The 21,892-nt window shown below is 35.3% G+C and overlaps 1 protein-coding gene across 1 annotated transcript in view; it reads right to left on the reverse strand.

The window, feature by feature from the left end:
* The window catches only part of CD2AP (CD2 associated protein), a 156,819-nt gene that overhangs the window by 48,745 nt on the left and 86,182 nt on the right, over nt 1–21,892 (reverse strand). Inside the window, exons 6-10 of the mRNA XM_023212978.3 lie at nt 7,967–8,154; nt 5,636–5,714; nt 5,128–5,222; nt 2,778–2,882; nt 1,370–1,406 (exon numbers count right to left, since the gene is read on the reverse strand). Coding sequence (XP_023068746.1) covers nt 1,370–1,406; nt 2,778–2,882; nt 5,128–5,222; nt 5,636–5,714; nt 7,967–8,154 — 504 coding nt within the window. The remainder of the gene's footprint in view (nt 1–1,369; nt 1,407–2,777; nt 2,883–5,127; nt 5,223–5,635; nt 5,715–7,966; nt 8,155–21,892) is intronic.

Below are 21,892 nucleotides of genomic sequence, written 5' to 3' on the forward strand. Positions count from 1 at the left end.
GACAATTACACTTCTAAAAAGTAAAGACACACTAAAAAATAACTTCAGAAAAAACCATGCTTTAACAGAAAGAACAATGTACCAGAATCACCGGGCTCAATTTCTAATCCTGGACCTGCCACTATTACCCTACTCTGTGGTCTCAGTTCCTTCTTTGTCAAATTGAGGTGTTAGAGATCATATCCTCTACCACACTGCAGTCCAGAAGAGCTGTGGTGATGAAAACATTCTCTTTTTTCAGTAGCCAACATGTGACTACTGAGCACTTGAAATGGCACTCTTATGACTGAGAAACTGAATTTTTCATTTTATTTAATTTTAATTAATTTCAAAAGCCACACATGGTTAGTGGCTACCATATTGCACAGTAAAGCTATATAATAAACTTTCAACACCAACTTCTAAAAAAATTACTTTTAACTTATGCTTTCTTTGCTCTAGGATTATGTCAGCAAACATAAAGTTAAAACCAAGGGGGAGAAAAAGACTTGGATTACTCTAAAAAACAGCAAATCTTTTAGGAAATAGAAATTTTTTTTTTTTTTTTTTGAGACGGAGTCTGGCTCTGTCTCCCGGGCTGGAGTGCAGTGGCCGGATCTCAGCTCACTGCAAGCTCCGCCTCCCAGGTTTACGCCATTCTCCTGCCTCAGCCTCTGGAGTAGCTGGGACTACAGGCGCCCGCCACCTCACCCGGCTAGTTTTTTGTATTTTTTAGTAGAGACGGGGTTTCACCGGGTTAGCCAGGATGGTCTCGATCTCCTGACCTCGTGATCCGCCCGTCTCGGCCTCCCAAAGTGCTGGGATTACAGGCTTGAGCCACCGCGCCCGGCCTGGAAATAGAAATTTTTATTACACCTGTAAAGAGCAGTTATTTGAAAATAGTAGTTATGGAAGCAAAGAGCTAGATTACAAAACTTTAACTCTTGAAGACACTTCTCGGTATACCATAATTTATTCATCTGTTTAAAATCATCTACTTCGTTTAACCTTCAGCATATTGTCTGAAAGAGTACGTAAATTATTATTTGAGACATTAACAAATGGATTTCATTTGAAAAGGTAAAATAACAAATTGGCCAGGTCAATATATTAAGTTTTCTAAGACAGTTTAAATTTGATTAATTTTATTAACTCAAAATTACATATAAAGTATCTACATTTTCAAGATCCGTATTTTATACCATTTGTACTTTTAAAAATATGACAGATACTGATGCATGTGAACACTCAATTTTCATATATTTCTAAAAATGTTTACAGACAACATCATATTTGATAACAATTAATAGTTTGCATTAGATCCAATTTTACCATTTTAGAATTTTAAAAAATTGAAAACAGCAAACTGAATAATGTGTTTCTTACATACCTGGAGCCTTAGCAGGAGGTGGTGGTTTCTTTGGTTTCTGTTAAAATAATAATGGTGGAAACGGTTGACCAGTTTCATATCGAATATAGTTAAACTCTAATTAGTAATAATCTAAATCATACAAATGTCTCTCCTCTTCATTCCGTCCTTGCCAAAAATTATAAAATGCTAAGATTGTAAAAACTACCCAAAAAAACCAATGACAACAAATTATTTCATTAGAATAAATAGCCTCATTGATCAAAATTCAGTCAAATATTTCAATCCATATTTCAGTGGATTGAATAAACCTTAAAAATCTTAATGAGCAAAAATGTTCTGCTCTGCCTTCCCCTAGGTTAAGATTCCTAAGTACCATTTTATCCCTCTTTTGCAGCTGGGGTTGTGGGGAGAGAAGGACTGGCAGAACAAGGGAGAGACCTTGTTTTTTGTTTCGTTTTGTTTTGTTTTCTAAAAAGCAGAGTAGCAACAAATAGACTAAGTTTTCATTCTTAACCCTTTGGAACTCTCAAAGGAACAGTTAAAGGTAAAGATGTGTTTTTTCTCAATTTATAAACATTCATTCATTTTTAAGACTTAATACCTTAAAATATTGAGACACATTTCTAAGTATGTGGACTTGGTTTTCACAAATTAAGAATAATTGATAAGCCATAATGTACAAACATAATAAAAGCAGAAAAAATGTGTTCTTTAGTAAAAGTATAAAATAAAGCATATGAAGGCTAAATCAATACTGAATGCAATCTAACAAAAGAAAGGCCTCAGATAGCCTAAGCTTCCACAGAGTTAGAGAGTTCAGCATTGTCTTAAACCTAACATGGTAGCCCATCCTGCTGTGTGCTTGCGCTAATGCTCTTTCCCTCTATTTTAAAAACTCCATTATATTCCTCTTCCATGGGGAAAGGGGACCAAGTTGTAGGAAGGCAAAGACCACTGATGAATGACTCAGCCTCACTTTTTCTCTGAGAAGTGATACTAAAATAACAAGTTCTGTTGAGGCAAAGAGTGCTTCTTGCCCTCCCAAAAAAATGCACCAACAGCATATTAGCAATTCCACAAGACCTTAAAATAAACTAAAGCTTCTCAACAACATTAAATAAAATATAATTTCTTCCAGGAAAGTACTAATTTATGTTACTAGGATAGACCGTCCTTCTTAAATTATAAAATAAAGAAATCCAGGGTTATTTTTCAGTACAGTCGAGAAAGAAACAAAGGAAGAACAAAGTATGGAACTGAAACATCATTTTGTTTTACTATAACTCAAATAACTCCTACCTGAACAGCTACATCTGAAACGCCTTCATAAAAATTATTCAATAATAATGCAAAAAAACTTGTCTACAAAAGATTAGTGGCAAAATGTTCTTTCAAGTATTATCATCATCGAAAAACAAAAGCTTACTGGAAAGTCTTTATCGAGTTCATTTATCTGGACAGCAAAATTGTCTGGAAATACTCCTTCTTTACCATTAAGTTCACCTTTCCACCAGCCAGCTTCTCCAGTCTCCTAAAAAGCAAAATAGAATAATTAAGACAATAAAAGTTATCTTTTTTTTTTTTAGATAAAGTGTTGCTCTGTTGGCCAGGCTGGAGTGCAGTGATGCAATCATGACTCACTGCAGCCTCAACCTCCTGGGCTCAAGTGATCCTCCCAAGTCAGCCTCCCAAGTGGCTGGGACCACAGGCATGCAACCATAAACTTCCAGGCTCAAATGATCCTCTTGATTTGGTCTCCCAAAGTGCTGGAATTACAGGCATGAGCCACTGTGCCCAGCTGCAACTAAACAGATGACACTGTCCTTCTAAAAGGAAGTATTTCCCATGTATTACTTTTAGCAGTAATTACAAAATTGGGTTTAATTTAAAAAAAGAAAAAAATCTATTTTAAAATTCCATCTATAACATTAAAAGGTTCTCAGAGAAAAGAGGAGAAAGATAAAATAAGGCCGGGCATGGTGGCTCACACCTGTAATCGCAGCATTTTGGGAGGCTGAGGTGGGTGGAACACCTGAGGTCAGGAGTTTGAGACCAGCCAGACGAACAAGGTGAAACCCCATCTCTACTAAAAATACAAACATTAGCCGGGCATCGCGACAGGCATCTGTAGTCCCAGCTACTCAGGAGGCTGAGACAGGAGAATTGCTTGAACTCGGGAGGCGGAAGTTGCGGTGAGCCGAGATCACACCACTGCACTCCAGTCTGGGTGACAGAGCGAGCCTCCGTCTCAAAAAAAAAAAGATGCAATGAAAGGAAGTGGAAAAGAGACGAAGGTGGAGAGGGAGAATATGAATTTCCAAACTGTATCTTTCTTAACATTCTTAACACTTTATATACTAAATATTAATCACATTATTCAGCTGCTTTAAAAATTAACCAGATTTGACCAGGCATAGTGGATCATGCTTTGTAATCCTAGCAACTTCAGGGGCTGATGTGGGAAGATCGCTTGATGCCAGGAGTTTGCAAGACCAGCCTGGGCAACATAGCAAGATCCTGTTTCTATAAAAAAAATTTGAAAAAAAAAAAGTTAATCAGGCACAATGGGATGCAACTGTAGTCCCAGTTACTTGAGAGGCTGAGGCAGGAGGATCACTTGTGCCCACGAGCTCAAGGCTGCAGTGAGCTATGCATGCCAGCCTGGGCGACAAAGCAAGACCTTGTCTTTAAATTTTTTTCTTTTCAAATTAACAAGACTTTCTAAGTTTCTTCTAAATATTCACCACCCTTGCATGAAAAATTAGGTGTAATCAGTGCAAATTACATTAATATGAAAATTTACATAAATTTACAAAATTCTTGCTAAATGATTTTATCTGCAGTTGATTTGATAGATATGTCAATTTGCTTCACTATAATAACCTTTTTACTACTATGTATCCTATAACATCATTATCCTTTAAGTATACACAATAAAACTTATTTTAAAAAACAATTATATACACTATGCCATCTTATAACAAAGTCAATGTAAAACAATGGGGCCAGGTGTGAGAGCTCACACCTGTAATCTCAGCACTCTGGGAGGCCAAAGCGAAAGGAATGCTTGAGCTCAAGAGTTCAAGACCAGCCTGGTCAACATAGCAAGACTCCATCTCTACTTTAAAAAGGTGTGTGTGGGCAGGGGAATTTCAAAAATTATTCTACAAGGTTATAGCAAAAAACAAATATTTGTAATTTTCCCATAATATAGTTAATATAGGATTCTGCCCACACAAAAGTACTACTGGGTTTTCTCTTTATTTTGTATTAGGATTTATTCCAAGTTATAAAATCACTTCCATTTTTAAAATGGTGACATCATTTTCCAGAGTATAAAGAGTTTCAGAACCATTTCCATACTGACGGACATTTAGCTTGTTTCCCTATTTTTCTTCTTCTGTTTATATTACAAACAACTCTCCAAACGGTAGATAGGAGAAAAAATAGAATGAAGTGGAAGAGAAGAAAGAATAAAAAATCTGGGAAGTTGAGGTTAATTTAAAAAAAAAAAAAGTAATTACTTAAAAAAAAAAGCAAATATGATGGTTAATAATTTCCAATATATAAATTATAACAAATATAGTCAATAAAAGTTAGCTCAAAAAGAGAACGTTCTGAGCACTTATCACATGCCAAGTTTTCAGGACTTAGAAACAAGACAAAGTCCCAGCTCTTCTAGATTCCAGGGTGAATATAAGAACATTCTAGGGTGAATGTATAACTTCTGAAAAATATTTCTATAAACAATTCACTGGAAAACAGAAATACCTTACCTTACTTATCAAATGGATTATCTCCCCCTCTTTAAAAGTAAGTTCATCTTCATTAGTACCTTCATAGGCAAATAATGTTCTACAATATTCTTTAGCTGAAATAAAGAATGCAAATAATGTGGCTCACACAAATGGATTCATTCAACAAATACTTATTTATTAAGCCTCTATCTTGTGTAAAGTATACTAAAAGTGATTAAAGATGAACTTAATAATCTATCTTTAAATTTTAAAATACTTATAGTCAATACCATATGTTAAATAACAACTTCATTAATCGTTCATTCAAATATTTACTATTTGTGATGTTCCAGACACAGATTCAACTACAAGGAGATACATCCATCAACCAACAAAGTACATCAAAATCCTTGACCTCGTGGTGCTTACATCTAATAGAATTTGCTATTCTAATAAAGCAGTGTAACAAATGCTTCCAACAAGTCTCATGATACATTTGAGTATATTTCTACTATTCCGAATATGAAAGTTTTATTCAAATACATACCTTTAATTTTACCTTCGCTATCTGTTTTTGTTATCTCCACACTCTGCGTTTTGGATCCCAGTGACGGCAGGATTAAGGGCTAGAATAGAAAAAAAATGGCATGAACTATTTTAAGATAGAATAAAGATAATACTGTTAAACAAAGTTTCCACTTACAGTTACCCAGCTTTCCCTAATGGTCCTTATAGCTAGGATAGTAATGTGACTGAAAAATCAGCAATGAAACAGGTAAAGGTCTCCAAAGTTCCTTAAATCATAGCTCAGAGCTAAGATTCCTTATCTAAAAGACAATATTCTCTGATGCCCATAGTATATTAACGAGATTCAATTTTAGAATCTCTAAAATAAATAAGAGGCTAGGCACTGGTGGTTCATGCCTGAATCCCAACACTTAGGGAGGCCAAGGCAGGAGAACTGCTTGAAACCAAGAGTTCAAGGTTGTAAGTGAGTTATGATTATACCACTACATTCCAGCCTGGATGACAAGGTGAGACCCTATCTTTACAAAATACAATAAATCAAATACAATAAATAAGAACAACAGCACTTGAGAAGTTAAATCCCTGGGGTAAACACTTTGCATAAATAGTGCATATAGGACTAACAGCCTCATAACTATCTGCATTAAGTGGGCACTATTTATACAATAATATAAATTTATATAAGTAATCTGTCCATAGTAAAAGGAATTTAGCAGCAGAGCCCAGGTTTTAACCCAGAACTAAACCTTAAAATGAAAGAGGAGAAAAAAATTATTTATACTTTATTGCCGTATGAATGTAAATGATTCAGGTACTCTTATGTTCCTCATAACTACAGTCTACTAGACATTTGTCCATTGTAATCTGTAAAGGACTAAGTCCTTTACCACCTTATACTAGTGTTTTCTTAAGTTCTCTACCCAGAAACAACAGTACATTTAACCTTAGATGTCAATACTTAAAAATCTGAACACACTGCTAACTTACCTACCTACCACTGTGTTTTCTGTTTATCTTCTAAGATACCTACTTTAGTTTTCCCCAACTCTAACCACCATATTTTCCAATCTGGTGTACCTATAAACACAGCAAATGTGCTCCCTACTTTATCAATTCCTGGATCAGTGATCAAAGCAAGCCTGACAAGACCATTATATAGGGTAATCCTGAGACTACAGTCACTGATAACAACTCTTGCGTAGTGGACATTATCAAGGATGATTAAAAGATAATGTAATCATTAATCAATAAAGTTATTCAATATAATCACAAGCTTTAGAATTGGAAGCAGCACAAGATCATTTAGTCTAATTTCTATCACAATGCAAGAATTGCTTGTCCAACATTCCTAGCTGTTATATAGCTATAGAGCACCACCCCAAAAAACATGAGAATTCCAAACTTTACCTTTAAAACCAAGAATCAATTTGACCCCATAATCCTAATGCCAGATAGTCTCAGAGCTAGGAATGTGTAGGATAGAAAGTGGAAGTTCTCTTTTCTGAACCCAACTCTTCACTGTTACATAAAAAAATAGGTAGCAAGTTAGGAAAGGAAAAAAAAAGTTGAAAGCACCTATCTTAGGAGGAAACTTCATAGTATCTCAATAACCAAAACACAGTCTTTAAATGAGATGTAGCTACACGAATCAAATAAACACTGTAACACTTTAAATTCTTCAGAGTTAAAGAGATAGGACAGAAGGAACTGTGGAAAAAATGCTCTACAGACTGTAGCTATTTTACCACCAAAATAACAGCTTAAGGTTTTATTTTAAACCCTCTTTTTAGTTCTTATAATTTATGGTTCATTTACTTTGTTTCATTTCACAATGCCAGCAAAATGCTAATGAAATAAAATTCTCCACACCTTCAAAGAAAAGGTTAGTAAATTTAACAAATGTTGACAATCTAGAGGAAATTTAAGTAGTGCCAAAATATAAAGTAATTTAATACTTCCTAAATCCATTTCAAAACAGTCCATTTTAAGTCTAATTCAAATTAAATATATATTTATTATATACAAAACTAAATTTATATATGGTAGCTTTTAAAAGGCAAAAAAAAACTTTCTGATTTTTATTTACACTGTGATAACTAAAAACCCTAAAGCTTCTAAGTGTGTTAAATTTACCAAGAAATAAGCATTCTAATTTTATTAGATTCAACCATGAATATCAATATTGTAAATATGGAGACAAAATTTCTCACAGCCTCCTCATTCATAACCAAATTATTAGTGATCTCAAAAAAAAAGAAATTGAACAGAGTTACAAACTGACTTTTACATTTTAAAAATGGTTAATGAGAGAATGAGTGGAGTTAATCTAACTTAAGTCCATCATTACCACCTTTTCTGGTTTTTTCTCTTCTGTTTCACTACTGGATGTTCTTGTCCGAAGTTTCACAGAGCCTTCTTTAAAAATGTCTCCAAATCCAATTCCTCGAATTTTCTTTGGCTGTGTAATTGATCCAGGTGCAGTTTCACTCCCATTTCCCGGAGAAGGTAAAGGTGAAGTAGGCCCACCCAAAACAGTTTCTGAAACAATAATTTGTTTTTGAAGAATGACACCTAGAATCACAAAACGTTTCCCATCCCGTCATAATGTCTACATTCTATATGCCTTCTAATAAAACACGGTAAAAATTAAAAAAAAAAAAAAAAAAAATCAAATGATTCAGTACTGAAATATCCACAAGAGCAAGATGCAATTTATGCAGTTTACACAGACTTTTTTATTGTGCAAAACAATAATAATTTTAGGTAAATTTAATTAGTAAAATTAAGAAATCCTAATTAGGAAATCATGTCATACGAGGTCCTTAAAAACAGCATGTCAATGTATAGCTTTTGGCCAAAGATGATACAACGTGAGACAAACAATAAAGAGATAAGATTATTTTTTAAAGCTATATGATTCAATCCAATCAAAGTTAGCATGAGTTTCTGAATATAAAAACTGAGAATGTTTATTTTAAAAAGGTCTATAGTTCATAACCTGTTCTTTTAGCTCAGAGACTAGGTAACAGGTCTAATTTTAAAGCAGTCAATGGAAACCATTACTATATAATAATAAAAAATTTTTAAGTTTAATATTATATGGGTAAGAACGTTTTTACATTCTTGCTCAGCAACAAGGGTTCTTATGTATAGGCTCAATAAGTCCATGAACAACCCTATGGAAAACTGTGTGGTTATTTTTATTTACATTTTTCTGGGTAAAACAGGTACAGCTTTCAAGAGATCCTCAAAGAGCCTTATAATCTAAGTAAGAAACAAAGTTCTAGAGTAAAAATCCAGAAACACTGAAGACTGGGGGTATGGGGTAAGGAAAAATATGTGGTGACAGTTCACTGAACTGAGGTAGTCTGTTGAAAAATAACAGAACATCAGGGACAATAAAAACAGTAGTTACCGTTTATTCAGAGCTAATTCTGTACCAGGCACTTGGCTAAGCACTGCGTATGAATTATCTCATTTTTATAAGCCCACATGAGCTTCTTAACATTAAGCACTATTACTTCTCATTTTACAAATAAATAAACTTGGACAAAGGGATATTAATGACTTTCCCAGGAACCTACAGGTAGCAACAAAGTCAATTTTTGAAGTGAATTCTAGATGACCCCAAAACCACAGTCTTAAACAATTCCATATAATGGCTCAGATCACAAAGTCTCCAATCAAATGTGAGAATATCTTTCTGCATCAATTGAAATGAACATTTTACAGGTGGTTTGCCAAAACAAGTTATTAACTTAAAAAATATAATGCTAACAAGTATAGTGATCTACCCTAACCATTTTCAATATTATCCTAAGTCACATAGAAGACTGAAGTGGAGAAGATAGTTTCGTAACATATTTTTAAAATTCAACTTCATTGAGAGAATGTTTACAATCAATAAAATGAACCCGTTTTAAATACACATTTCAGTAATATTTGACAAATGTCACACCACGTAAATACAGCAAGATACAGAACAATTCGTCACACACTTGTACACCATCACAGTTGATCCTTCCCCCAAGCCTCAAGAAACCTCCGAACTTCACTGTCACTATACATTTGCCCTTTTTCAAATAAATTATAATCATATAGTACATAAGCTTTTTACATCTACTTCTTTGGCTACACAGAATATATGAGATTCATCCATGCTGTTGCATGTATCCATGCTTCATTCCTTCTTATTGCTGATTAGTATCCCATTGTATAGATATGCTACTATGTATCTACCATTAAGAATGTAGCTTCAGGTTTTTCACAGATGAGCTTTATAAAATTTAGAAAACTCCCTTCTATGCTACTATGTAGTGTTTTCATCATTAAGAACTGAATATGTAAATTCTCTTTCTGCATCTAGTGAAATGACCATATGGTTGTTCCCCTGTAAACTGTTAACACTGTGAATTATATAAACTTTTTAAACCAAACTTGCATAGATGGAACAGACCCCATTAGTATCATGATGTACTAACCTTTATATATTTTGCTGAGTTTGACGTAACCTTTACATATTTTGCTGAATTTGATGGAATACTTCAAAGATTTCTGTGTCTGTGTTCATGAGAGATAATAATATGTAGTTCCTTTTTTTCAAATTACTTCATGAGGTTTTGATATCAAGGTCATACAGACCTAAGAAATCTGAAAGAATCTGTGTAAGATCAAATGCTTGATAGTACCAGTGAAAATCACCTTGGCTAGAAATTTTCCTTATGTGAAGATTTTTTTATATTAAATACAATTTATTTCACATAGATTATTTAGAATTTCTATTTCTTCTATGTCTGCTCTGGTTAATTATGCTTTTACAAGGGTTTGCATATCTCATCTAAGTTGTCAAATTTATGAGCATATTTCTGTATTACACTTTTAATTGTCAGGTCTGTGATATCCCCTCACATCAGAAAATAGTAATTTTTGTTTTTCTCTTTTCTCTTTGATCAGTCTTGTTAGGGTATTACCAATTTTTTTTTTTTAATCATTTCACAACACTCAACTTTTGAACTTGATTTTCTTGTCTGTTGGTCTGTTTTTTATTTCAGAGTTTTCTGCTTTTATTTCCTTTCTTCTAATTATTTCAGATTTCATTTGCTCTCCCTTTTCTTGTTTAAGTTATCTCTTCTATTACTCAAGCATTTAAGGCTATAAATTGCCCTACAGATGTTGCTTTACCTGCATTCCACAAATTCTGATATGTTGTGTTTCACTTTCATTTATATCAAAAACTGTTCTAATGTCCCTTATAATTTCTTCTTTAATCCATAGGTTATTTACAAGTGTTGTTCAAGTATCTGAGGATTTCCCAAATATCTTGGTGTTTCACAAATAATTCCACTGTGGTCATAAAACCTGTACCGTTCAATGCCAATCCTTTTAAATTTAATGAGACTTGTCTGATGCCCCATCATAGGGTCTATCTCATGCAGATTCCAAGTAAACTTCAAAAGCGTACTTCAAAAAGTACTTTCAAAAGTACTTCAGAAAGTACTCTGTTGTTGAACTATTCCGTAAACGTCATTTGGGTCCACTTAATCAAGAATGTTATTCGGTTCAAGTCTTCTAAATGTGAATTTTGCTCATCTTTTTGTTTATTAGTTCTATCAATTATTGAGAGATACATGTTTAAATCTTTTCATTCTTTTCATGGATTTATCTATTTCTTTCAGTTCTGGAAGTTTGTATCTCATGTACTTTGAAGTTCTATTGTTGAGTTATATATTTAGAATTGCTATTAATTTTTATGAATTAGCTCCATCACTATAAAATGTCCTTTTTATTCCGTGGTAATATTTTCTTTCCTGAAATATACTTTGATATTAATATAGTCATTCTAAATTTATTATGCTTTGCACAGAACATCTTTTTCTATCCTTCTTTTAACATGTCAGTGAATTTTTGTATCATCCAGGCTGACAATCTTAGTCTTTCAATTGAAGTTTTTGGACCATCTGCATTTAACATAACCACTGATGTAGTTATGTTTAAATCCATCATCTTGCTATTTGTTTTCTTCTATTTACCCACTTGATATTTCTTCCTTTTTTCTCATTTCCAGTCTTTCTTTTCAAAAAAAGCATTTCTTAGTATTCCATTTTACTATTAACTTATTAGCTATACCTCTGCTACAGTCTGAATGTATGTGTCCCTCTAAAATTCATTATGTTAGAACCTAAGACCCAACATGGTAGTATTAGGAGCTGAGGCCTTTAGGAGGTGATTAGACCATGAGGCTTGAGCGAGTGAGATCACCCCTCTCCCCCTTCTGCCAGGGGAAGACACGGCATTCATCCCCTTTGGAGAATACAGAAACAAGGCACTATCTTCAAAGCAGAGACCAGGCAGGCCCCATCAGACACTGAACCTGCTAGTGCCTAGATGAGGGGACTTCTCAAACTCCAGAACTGTGAGAAAGAGTTTTTGTTTTTAACAAATTGTCCAGTCTTGGGCATTATGTTACAGCAGCAAAAACTAAGACAACTTCAATGTTTTGTTTCTGAGGTGCTGCGCTAGGCTTTAAAACATAATTGCCCCTCAGTACCCATGGGAGATTGTCTTGTGATTTATACAGTTTCTGAAGATAATCTGCTGAATTCTTACCTCATTTATTTGATGTGGCTTTTCTCCTGTGGTCCCTTCTAAGGTTTTTGCTTTGTTGCTTGCATTCAGCACATGATTACAATCTGCCAAGCTTTGTTTACAATCTTGCATATGTGGGTTTATAACTTGCATCAAATTTGGAAAATTTTTTAGCATTATTCCTTCAAACATTTTTTCATCCACCCTCTCTCCTCTCCTTCTGGGACTCCAGCTACATATGTTAGACCATTTAAAATTATCCCAGCCAGGTGCAGTGGCTCACGCCTGTAATCCCAGCACTTTGGGAGGCTGAGACAAGTGGATCACTTGAGGTCAGGAGTTAGAGACCAACTTGGTCAACATAGTGAAACCCCATCTCTACCAAAAGATAGAAAAATTAGTCAGGCGTGGCAGCGCACACCTGTAGTCCCAGCTGCTCGGGAGGCTGAGGTGGGAGAATCACTTGAACCCAGGAGGCAGAGGTTGCAGTGAGCGGAGATCACTCCGGTAGAAACTGCACTACTGCACTCCAGCCTTGGCACCAGAGTGAGACCCTGTCTCAAAAATAAAAACATCCCAAGTTGCTAGAGTTTTTGAAGTTTTAGTCTTTTTGCTCTTTCCACTTCATTTTGCATATATTCTATTGTCACATTTTCAAGTTCAATGATCTTTTCCTCTACATTGTCTAGTCTTCTGTTAAAATTTCACAGGAAGAAATTCACTTCAGATGTGTTTTTCATCTCTAGTAGTTCCATTTTGTCCTTTTAAATCCCATCTCTGGTGGTTCCACTTAGCTCTTTTTAAGTCTTCTAATTACTACTCATTATATTAACATTTTCCCTTACAATTTTGAGCATATTGGGCATTTCTATCATAGTTATTTTAATATCTGCTAATTCCATCATTTCTGGGTCTCTTTCTACCAACTACTTTTTCCTCCAGATTATGGGTCACATGTTCCTGCCTTTTTTTTTTTTTTTTTTTTTGAGATGGAGTCTCGCTCTGTCATGAAGTCTGGAGTACAATGGCACGATCTCGGCTCACTGCAACTTCCACCTCCCGGGTTCAAGCAAGTCTCCTGCCTCAGCCTCCCGAGTAGCTGGGATTACAGGTGCCCGCCACCACACCTGGCTAATTTTTTGTATTTTTAGTAGAGACAGGGTTTCCCCATGTTGGCCACACTGATCTTGAACTCCTGACTTCAGGTGATCCGCCCGCCTCGGCCTCCCAAAGCGCTGGGATTACAGGCATGAGTCACTGAGCCTGGCCCCTGCTTCTTGATATACCTAGTACTTATTTAAAATTTTGATGTTGTTGAATGCTAAATTTTATAGTAATCATTTACAACAGTAATTTCCAATCAAGATGGATTCTGCCTCCCAAGAGACATGAGGCAATAACTGGAGACATGTTTGGTTATTACAATGGGGGAGTGTTACTGACATCTAGTGAGTAGAAATCAGGAATGTTTCTTAATATCCTGTACGTACCAGAGAGCACCTGAAAATAAATAGTTATCCAGCCCAAAACATCATCAGTGACAAGGTTGAGAAGTTCTACTTTAAAGAGTGCTAGCAAATTTAAAAACTTTTTTTTTCTGGCAAACAGGTAAGTTATTTGCACATTAGTGTGAAGCTTTTTTAGGGTAGGATTAGAGTACCCTTCATTCTAAGGCTAATTTAGCCCCACTTCACCTCTCTACGGAATTGCCCAAGTAGTCAATAAAATCTCTGAAATCTAGAGAGAAAGAACTCAATTCTTGGCCTTGTATAAGCATCCCAGAAATTGCTCATACTAACCCCTAGTAATTGCTCTTTCTTCATAAGTTGCTCATGTTCAGTCTCCGGGGTTTCACTGGACGCATTCACAGATTGGTGCTCAGCTAAACCCTCAAATCAACACCCAAGAACAGTTCTGGTGCTCTCTCTACATACAGCTCTCACTTCAGGTGTTCAGCAATACAAAATTCTAACTGCCTTTGTTTCCCTGAATTTTGATCAATCCTCAACAAAACCATAGCCTTCTGCTGTGGTTAGGTCCCCTTTCCTTGTAATGCAGTTCAGAAATTAGCTCCTGGCAGAAACCTAGGACAATGGTAGAGCTCTCCTTCCCCCTTGTTTTTTCTCCTTTTCTCAGGAATATCAGTCCTGTGCAGTCTACTTTTTGGAAAAATTTGCTTCCTATATTTTCTCCAATTCTCGATCTTGTATGGTGGAAAAGTGAATTCCACACTGTCTTGCTACCGCACTGCCAGAAGTGTATTCTATATAGTTTAATATATACCTCCAATAACTAGCCTGTTGGACAAAGCAATATTCTGGTACAAATTAGTACATGAGGTGCATATCTAAAAGGCATTTTTAAAATGAAACTATCCATGGTATTAATAAATCATATATTGATAGAGACAACTTTAGGGGATTATTCTAAGGCACAATTTCCACAGTTTATTTGATAAAGGCTATAAAACAAAACAAAAAAAAAGGGCAGGGAAGGGGGTTTGGATTTAGTGACTGTAACCTTTATTAGAGTTATTAAAATATATATCATTAAAATAGATGGCTAGATATCAAAAATATCCAGTTCTAATGGATAGGCTATTTTTGGCTAAATGAAAAATACCCAATTTTACTACCACGTTTGCTATTAAATCAATGGTTGCAAGGCAACATGATGTAGTGGTAAAGTATATGAACTCCAGGGTCACACCTTCTCGATTCATATCTTGCCCCTTCCATTATATTTGCCCAATCTCTTCATCTGTAAAATGGGGAACTTCACAGGATTGCTATGAGAAATAAACTAATTTATTCCTGTAAAGTTCTTTAAACAGTGCCCAGCTCAGTGTCTATTATTTTTTAAAAGTTTAAAAGCTGTATCACGGAGAACCATAAGTAAGTGAGAGCATTGATCACAAAGAAGGAGGAAAATATAAAAGGGAAAACAGCCACTGGAAAGAAGAAAGAGGATAAGGAGAGAGGCAAAAGGAGGAGGAAAAAGGGCATGCAGGAGGTGCCATAATGAGACAAAACAATAACCTTATCTATATGGTACCTGTAACATTTTAATACCCATATACTTTACCCATCCGATTGTCCTTGAATTGCTATGTTTGAAGAAAAACATCTGCATTTTATATGTACTGCTATCAGTCATAAAACAAACAGCACATCTGTCTATTGAGCCTAAACCCTCCGTCCTCCTTCCTCATTAAATCTCTATAGCAAAAGCTACTTGATGGTTTGTATCTTCATATAAAGTGACTTAAAAGAACTGCAAAATGCAATTACTTGTTTGGAGAAAAACAAAAACAAGAAACCACATGTGAACTGAACTGAAAGCTAAAAAATAAAAAAAAAGAAACTTGATGAAAATAAAAAGCATTTAATAGAATCAATCCAAGTTTACAATTAAAGTCATCATTCATTATTATTCTCAAGGATTTTGCAAGTCGATCATGCAGGTGTGGGTGTGGGTGTTTTAATAGGACTTAAAATCAATCAATATTGCATAGTTCCTAAAAAGTACACATAGAAAGAATGTCTGGCTGTTAACAATAACTCAGAAAGATCCATAACGTACTACCAGTAAGGGCATCAAAACTCCAGAACAAGTTTCCTTGCAAAGCTGCTCACCAGGAGGAGTATAAGGTGAATACTAATACGTGAGTACAGACCTCAAGGTAAACTGTGTAACACCTTGACTCCTAGTGACTAGGCTGCAGACCAACAAATTTCTATCTACTATCTTTGGTACACGAGGTATACAACCATTTCCCCAGGATCCTGTGTCCCATTAGAAACGAGCACTTTCTTCTATTCCAGAACCTGAATAATCAAATAAAACTTCAGCTGACTCCTCCTAAGAAAACGAATTTTTTTCTACCTGTAAGAGACTAGAACTCTTGAAGAACAATCCATCAGGGTTTCTTAAATATTTTGTGTGATGCATCCATGTAGTTGCCCAGTAAAGCCTAGAGGGACAAATCGCACAAACATTTAAGAATCCCTGCTGGAACCCCTTCATCTCCTCAAAATTCTGGCCTCACCACTTAGCAACTTATTCATAACATTACTCCTTTTCTATAGAAGACATCAAAAGTCAGAAATATCTTCCTCAGCTTCCTACCATTAAGCTTACTAACTCTGATCTATCTCCAATAAATTGAGACTAATCATAATAGCCATAATGTGAAACCCATTTCCTCCACTTTCTGGATAAATCCTATTGTGCTGTAACTACACTTCTTCTGAGTTTCCATCTTCAACTGTTCCCCTTCTACTTGTCAGCCATTAGGATATCAAGAAGATCAACACGTTTCCTTTTTAAGAAAAAGAACAAAAATATTATTGAATATATGTTGCTATCAACTGCTGCAACTGCCTTATACTTACTCTCTCCACTGCCTAACCTCCTTTCTTCTTCAATTCGGCTTCTGCCCTAATCACCTCACAACTGCTGTTAAGTTTAGGTCCTTCATGATCTCTTTTACTTCACCTCCCAAGTAGTATCTGACACTACTGGCCCTGCCTCCCTGAATAACTCTCCTCCCTTGACTGACTACCACACATTCATAGGTTTCTTTCTGGCTCTCTCCTTCTGTGCTTTCTAGGTCTTCTTTTCAATTAATCTTCCTCAGTCCATTTCTTAAACGTCACTACACAGGATTCCATCCCAGGGTCTTTAGCTTTTTTTCACTCTGTATATTCTCCCTAGGTTATCTAATCTAAACTCATCGTTTTGTTTGTTTGTTTGTTTGTTTATCATATTTTATTTTTTTGAGATGGAGTCTCACTCTGTCACCCAGGCTGGAGTGCAATGACACAAACTTGGCTCACTGCAACCTCTGCCTCCCGGGTTCAAGCAATTCTCCTGCCTCAGCCTCTCAAGTAGCTGTGATTACAAGTGCACGCCACCACACCTAGCTAATTCTTTTGTATTTTTTAGTAGAGACGGGGTTTCACCATGTGGGCCAGGCTGGCCTCAAACTCCTGACCTCGTGATCCACCCACCTTGGCCTCCCAAAGGGCTGGGGCTGCAGGTGTGAGCCACCACGCCTGGCCTACCCATCGTTTCTTACACCACCTAAAGTACTATCAAGCTCCAGTTTTGCACAGACACCGGAATTTTTCTAAGGATTCAGATCAACAGACAACTGACTACCAAATATCTTTCATTTGGATGCTCTCACATCCCTACAAGCCTCAAATTTAACATCTCCAAAAGTGAATAGTCAACATGGTAGTAAAAGTTGGTCATTTTCAATGATCCAAAAATAACTAACCTACCAATTAGGACTGCCTATTTTCAATAATTAGGCATCTATTTTAATGATACATCATCATCTCCCAATAACGTATCTCTGAAAATGACATCTCCACCTTACAAAGCCAAAAACCCGATAGCACTTGGCTCCTCTTTTTTGGTCATCCCCTAAATAACATTATCACTAGGTCCTGTTCTTCGTGCTATCACTTATATAGCTCCTATTCTACACAAGTCTCTCCATCCCCATAGCATTGCTCTAGTTTAGGTTAATTCTACCTCATTATCAAAACATTCTCAACTGGTGTTAGCAGACCAGTCTCTTCTCCAGTCTACTCTCCACATTGCAATTCCCCCTCCATACTGCAACCAATTTATTTGAAAAACAATCTCATCATTTCACTCTACAGCTTCTCTGTGATTTGATTAACGTTTTTGTAATGTTTTCTTACGCCTGACCCAATAACTTCTCCAGGCTCAACATTCACCACATCTAATTATATAAACTATAATGCCTCTGAATTAAATCTCTTTCAGGATCTTGCAAATGCTATGATTTTCCTCACCCTCCGCCACAAACTTGCTTAGAAATTTCCTAGCCATTGTGGGATCTCAATCTATGATTTCTCCTAGGGTGCATTCCTTCACAGCCTGCCAAGTCTGGACTAGCCCTCTTATATACATTTATTGCACCCTTTCCTGTAACAAATATTTCTCCTGCTAAATTACAATCACCTTTTTAAACCATCTTTTCTTTCCCAGTGGAACAAAAGCTTCGAACACGGGGGGAAATAACGCCTATGTTGCTGATTACTGTATTCCCAGGACCTTGTACAATATGCTTAACAAAAGGCACTCAATAAATTGAACGAATAAATATATGAATGCTGAATTAACTAAACTGTTGTATTTATATTTAGAATTTCCCTTTACCAGCTTTGACTTTTAAATTTTAGATTTTGCAATACACTGTCTTCATAAGAAATGCTAGTATACCCATATATTACTACTCATAACACTCAAAGAGCTGAAAGTACATGAAAAGATAGTTCTACAAGCATACCTAAAAGAAAATTAGGTGAAGACAGCAGCAAACAAATGGACTACAATAGTGAAAAACCACCAAATTTCCATAATCTCACATGTTAAATAGCACAGTAACGCTTAAAAAAAAAAAAAAAAAAAAAAAACTGGGAAATCATAAAAACCAAACTCTAATGATGATTTTACCACTCAGTAAATAATCTCAGGAGTTTCCATTTCTTGACCCTTAAAATGGGAGTGACATTAATCCTCTTAAGAGGATTTATTCTACTATAAAGACACATGCATGCATATGTTTATAGCAGCACTATTTACAATAGCAAAGTCATGGAACCAACCCAAATGCCCATCAATAATAGGCTGAATAAAGAAAATGTGGTACATATACACTGTGGAATACTATGCAGCCACAAAAAGGAATGAGATCATATCCTCCGCAGGAACATGGATGAAGCTGGAAGCCATCATTCTCAGCAAACTAACAGAGGAACAGAAAACCAAACACTGCATGTTTTCACTCATAAGTGGGAGCGGAACAATGAGGATACATATGGACACAGGGAAGGAAACACACACCAGGACCTGTTGAGGGGTGAGGAGCAGGGGAAGGGAACTCAGAGGACGGGTCGATAGGTGCAGCAAACCACCATGGCACACTTATACCTATGTAAGAAATCTGCACGTCCTGCATATGTATCCCAGAACTTAAAGCAAAAAAAAAAAAAAAAAAAAGGGAAGAGGATTTCACTTGACAAAAGTGTTTGAAAAGTTCTATATATCCCACAAAATACTAGTCATTGTTTCACTGAGTGTCAACATATCAGACATCGTTACAGACAATGGGTAAACAAATATAAATAAAAATATATATGTTCTAATGAGCAGGTAGACAGACAATAAGCTTAATAAGCAAAAGCAATAGCAACAAATTCTTCTCTGAAACATTAAAAAAAATAGAGAAGAGAATTAAAAAGTAGATAATGGGGACTTTCTGCTGTTTTATACAGAGCTGTCAGTAAGGGCCTCAATGATAAGGTGATTTCTGAGAGAATCCTGAATCAGACAAGTAGCCATCAGGATATCTTGAAGAAGAGCATTCCACACAAAGGTATACAACAAGCACAAAGGCTGTGAGAGAGGAATGTTCCTAAAATCCTTAAGAAACCTAAGGTGACCAACGTAAACAAAGGGGAAAGTTAAATAAGAGATGAGGTAAGAAAGGTGGAGGGAGGGAATGGGGATGCCAGATCATAGAGGGATTTGTAGCCATTTTAAAAGATGTTGGCTTTTAGTCTAAGTGAAATGCAAAGCAACTGGAGGGCGATCACTACTGGCTACCAGACTATTAAGTAGGTAATGGCATATAGGCTATGGTAATTATACAGCAAAAGATAACTTATACTAGGATAGTGGCAGTGAAGGTGGTAAAAAGAAAATAGATTCTAAACATTTCTTGACAAAATCTGTTAATGAATCATGGTAGGGTGCGAGGTTAAAAAGAAGAGTACAAGAGAAAACTAAGAATTTTGGCCTCAGTAAAAAAACGATGAACTTGTCCTTAACTCAGATGGGGAAGATTACATGGAGCAGAAAAAAAAGGCAGAGGATCAATTTTGGGCAACTTAGGTTTAAGATACCTATTAGACATCGAAATGGAGATTCTGAAAGAGGTTTAATGTGGACGACTTTTAGAAAAGGGTGGAAAAGACAAGTATATATAGTCATTGACTTCATAAAATAAGGGGAAAATGTGAAAACACATTCCTATTTGGCAAATAAGTGGAATCTGCATGTTGACAAAAAGACACCCTAAATAAGAAGGGTTAAGTATATTTGACAAAATTAAAAAGGAGACATTACAAAACCAAAACATAACACTTTCCTAGAGAAGCAATACTTTCCCTGAGACTGAATGCTAAAAGGACCTTTATATATAGAAACCACTCAGTAACAGAATAGATGATTAATTCACCACATTCCGACAGAAAACATAATAGTGGCATTCTTAACCTTTTATCTTACAGTTCTTCAATGAAAACTGAGGATCTAAAAATAAATTATCTGTGAAGACTTAATATTGTCTATATATTATTTAGAGTCAGAATTATCTGCTTAGCAGTAACAGAGTTTAACTGGCCAAACCAAGAACATTATCCCATTATTACATAGGAAAGAAAGGAGGAAAAGGGGAAGGGGAGGGAGGAGGAAGAGAACCCTATTAAATTTAAAAGACTGTGAGGAGAAACTACGTGATATAATCAAATATAGTGGATATGACATTCCAATACTGAAAGCAAAAAAATAACACTTATTAAGTACATTCTACTATAATTTTTCTAACAGCTACGAGGAACATAATTATTTTACTGACTGAAAAGACTGTCAAAATACCAATTATGGACAGAGGCTGTTACACTTTGTTAGGACACAGGAAAATTTTAAGTAGTTACTCCTTATATAATGCTCACTTCCTGGCATTCACAACAATATGCAGAAACTTGCCTAAAATTTAGAGTTGGGGAAGGAAAAAAAAAATTATAGTGTACTTCAACCACGGACTTTCCACCCCATAATCACAAAGCTCCACATTTAGAATGAACAGTTATTGTAAAAGGGTTAAACAAAGAAGGAAGGATATTTCTAACATACAAAATTCTGCACAATTACTAAAATCCAAATCAAGCTGAACAGCATAAGAAAATGTTCAAAGTATTTTATAATTATAAAAGTAATGAACTAAACTCAAATATAAATTAGATCTCTTGTTCTGGTGGTCCTATACAAACTTTAAATTGGAAATATTTTAAGGGCTCAGTTTTATATGGCATCACAAAGATCATTTCACTCATATGCTTTAATTTACACCAAATTATAATTTACACCAAATTTTAATGTTAAAAGTAGGTATCAAAAGATCCAATACCTGTGAATCCTAAAGAAATACTAACGTGCATCAGAAGTAACTCAGGAGACAGTTTGCTAATTGATGAATGCCCCATTAAATTTAAGCTAGGTGATTTTGGTATTTATGTATGTTCTCTAATGGTTTTTACACACACTTACACATAAGTTCTGACTTCAGAATTATTGAGTACTCTCAAATAAATGTAATATAAAATAGTGAAAGTACATCTAGTTAGTATGATTCCTTCTCCACTGATTCCTACCTCAATGATTTTTCTCTTTCAATACAATCAGTATCTGCACTAAAGAAAACTGAAACTATTAAAACAACTACAACTAAACAACTGGAACTATTTTCATTAATATTTTCATTTAATTCATTAAAGAGCCTTAGAAAAATTTAGAATCTTTACCAGTTTATTGCTAAGTTAAAGAGAAAAGAACTAGTAGAAGAACACTTAAAAATGAGAGGCAACTG

The sequence above is a fragment of the Piliocolobus tephrosceles genome, chromosome 5, assembly GCF_002776525.5.
Source record: "Piliocolobus tephrosceles isolate RC106 chromosome 5, ASM277652v3, whole genome shotgun sequence".
Taxonomy (NCBI): Eukaryota; Metazoa; Chordata; class Mammalia; order Primates; family Cercopithecidae; genus Piliocolobus; species Piliocolobus tephrosceles.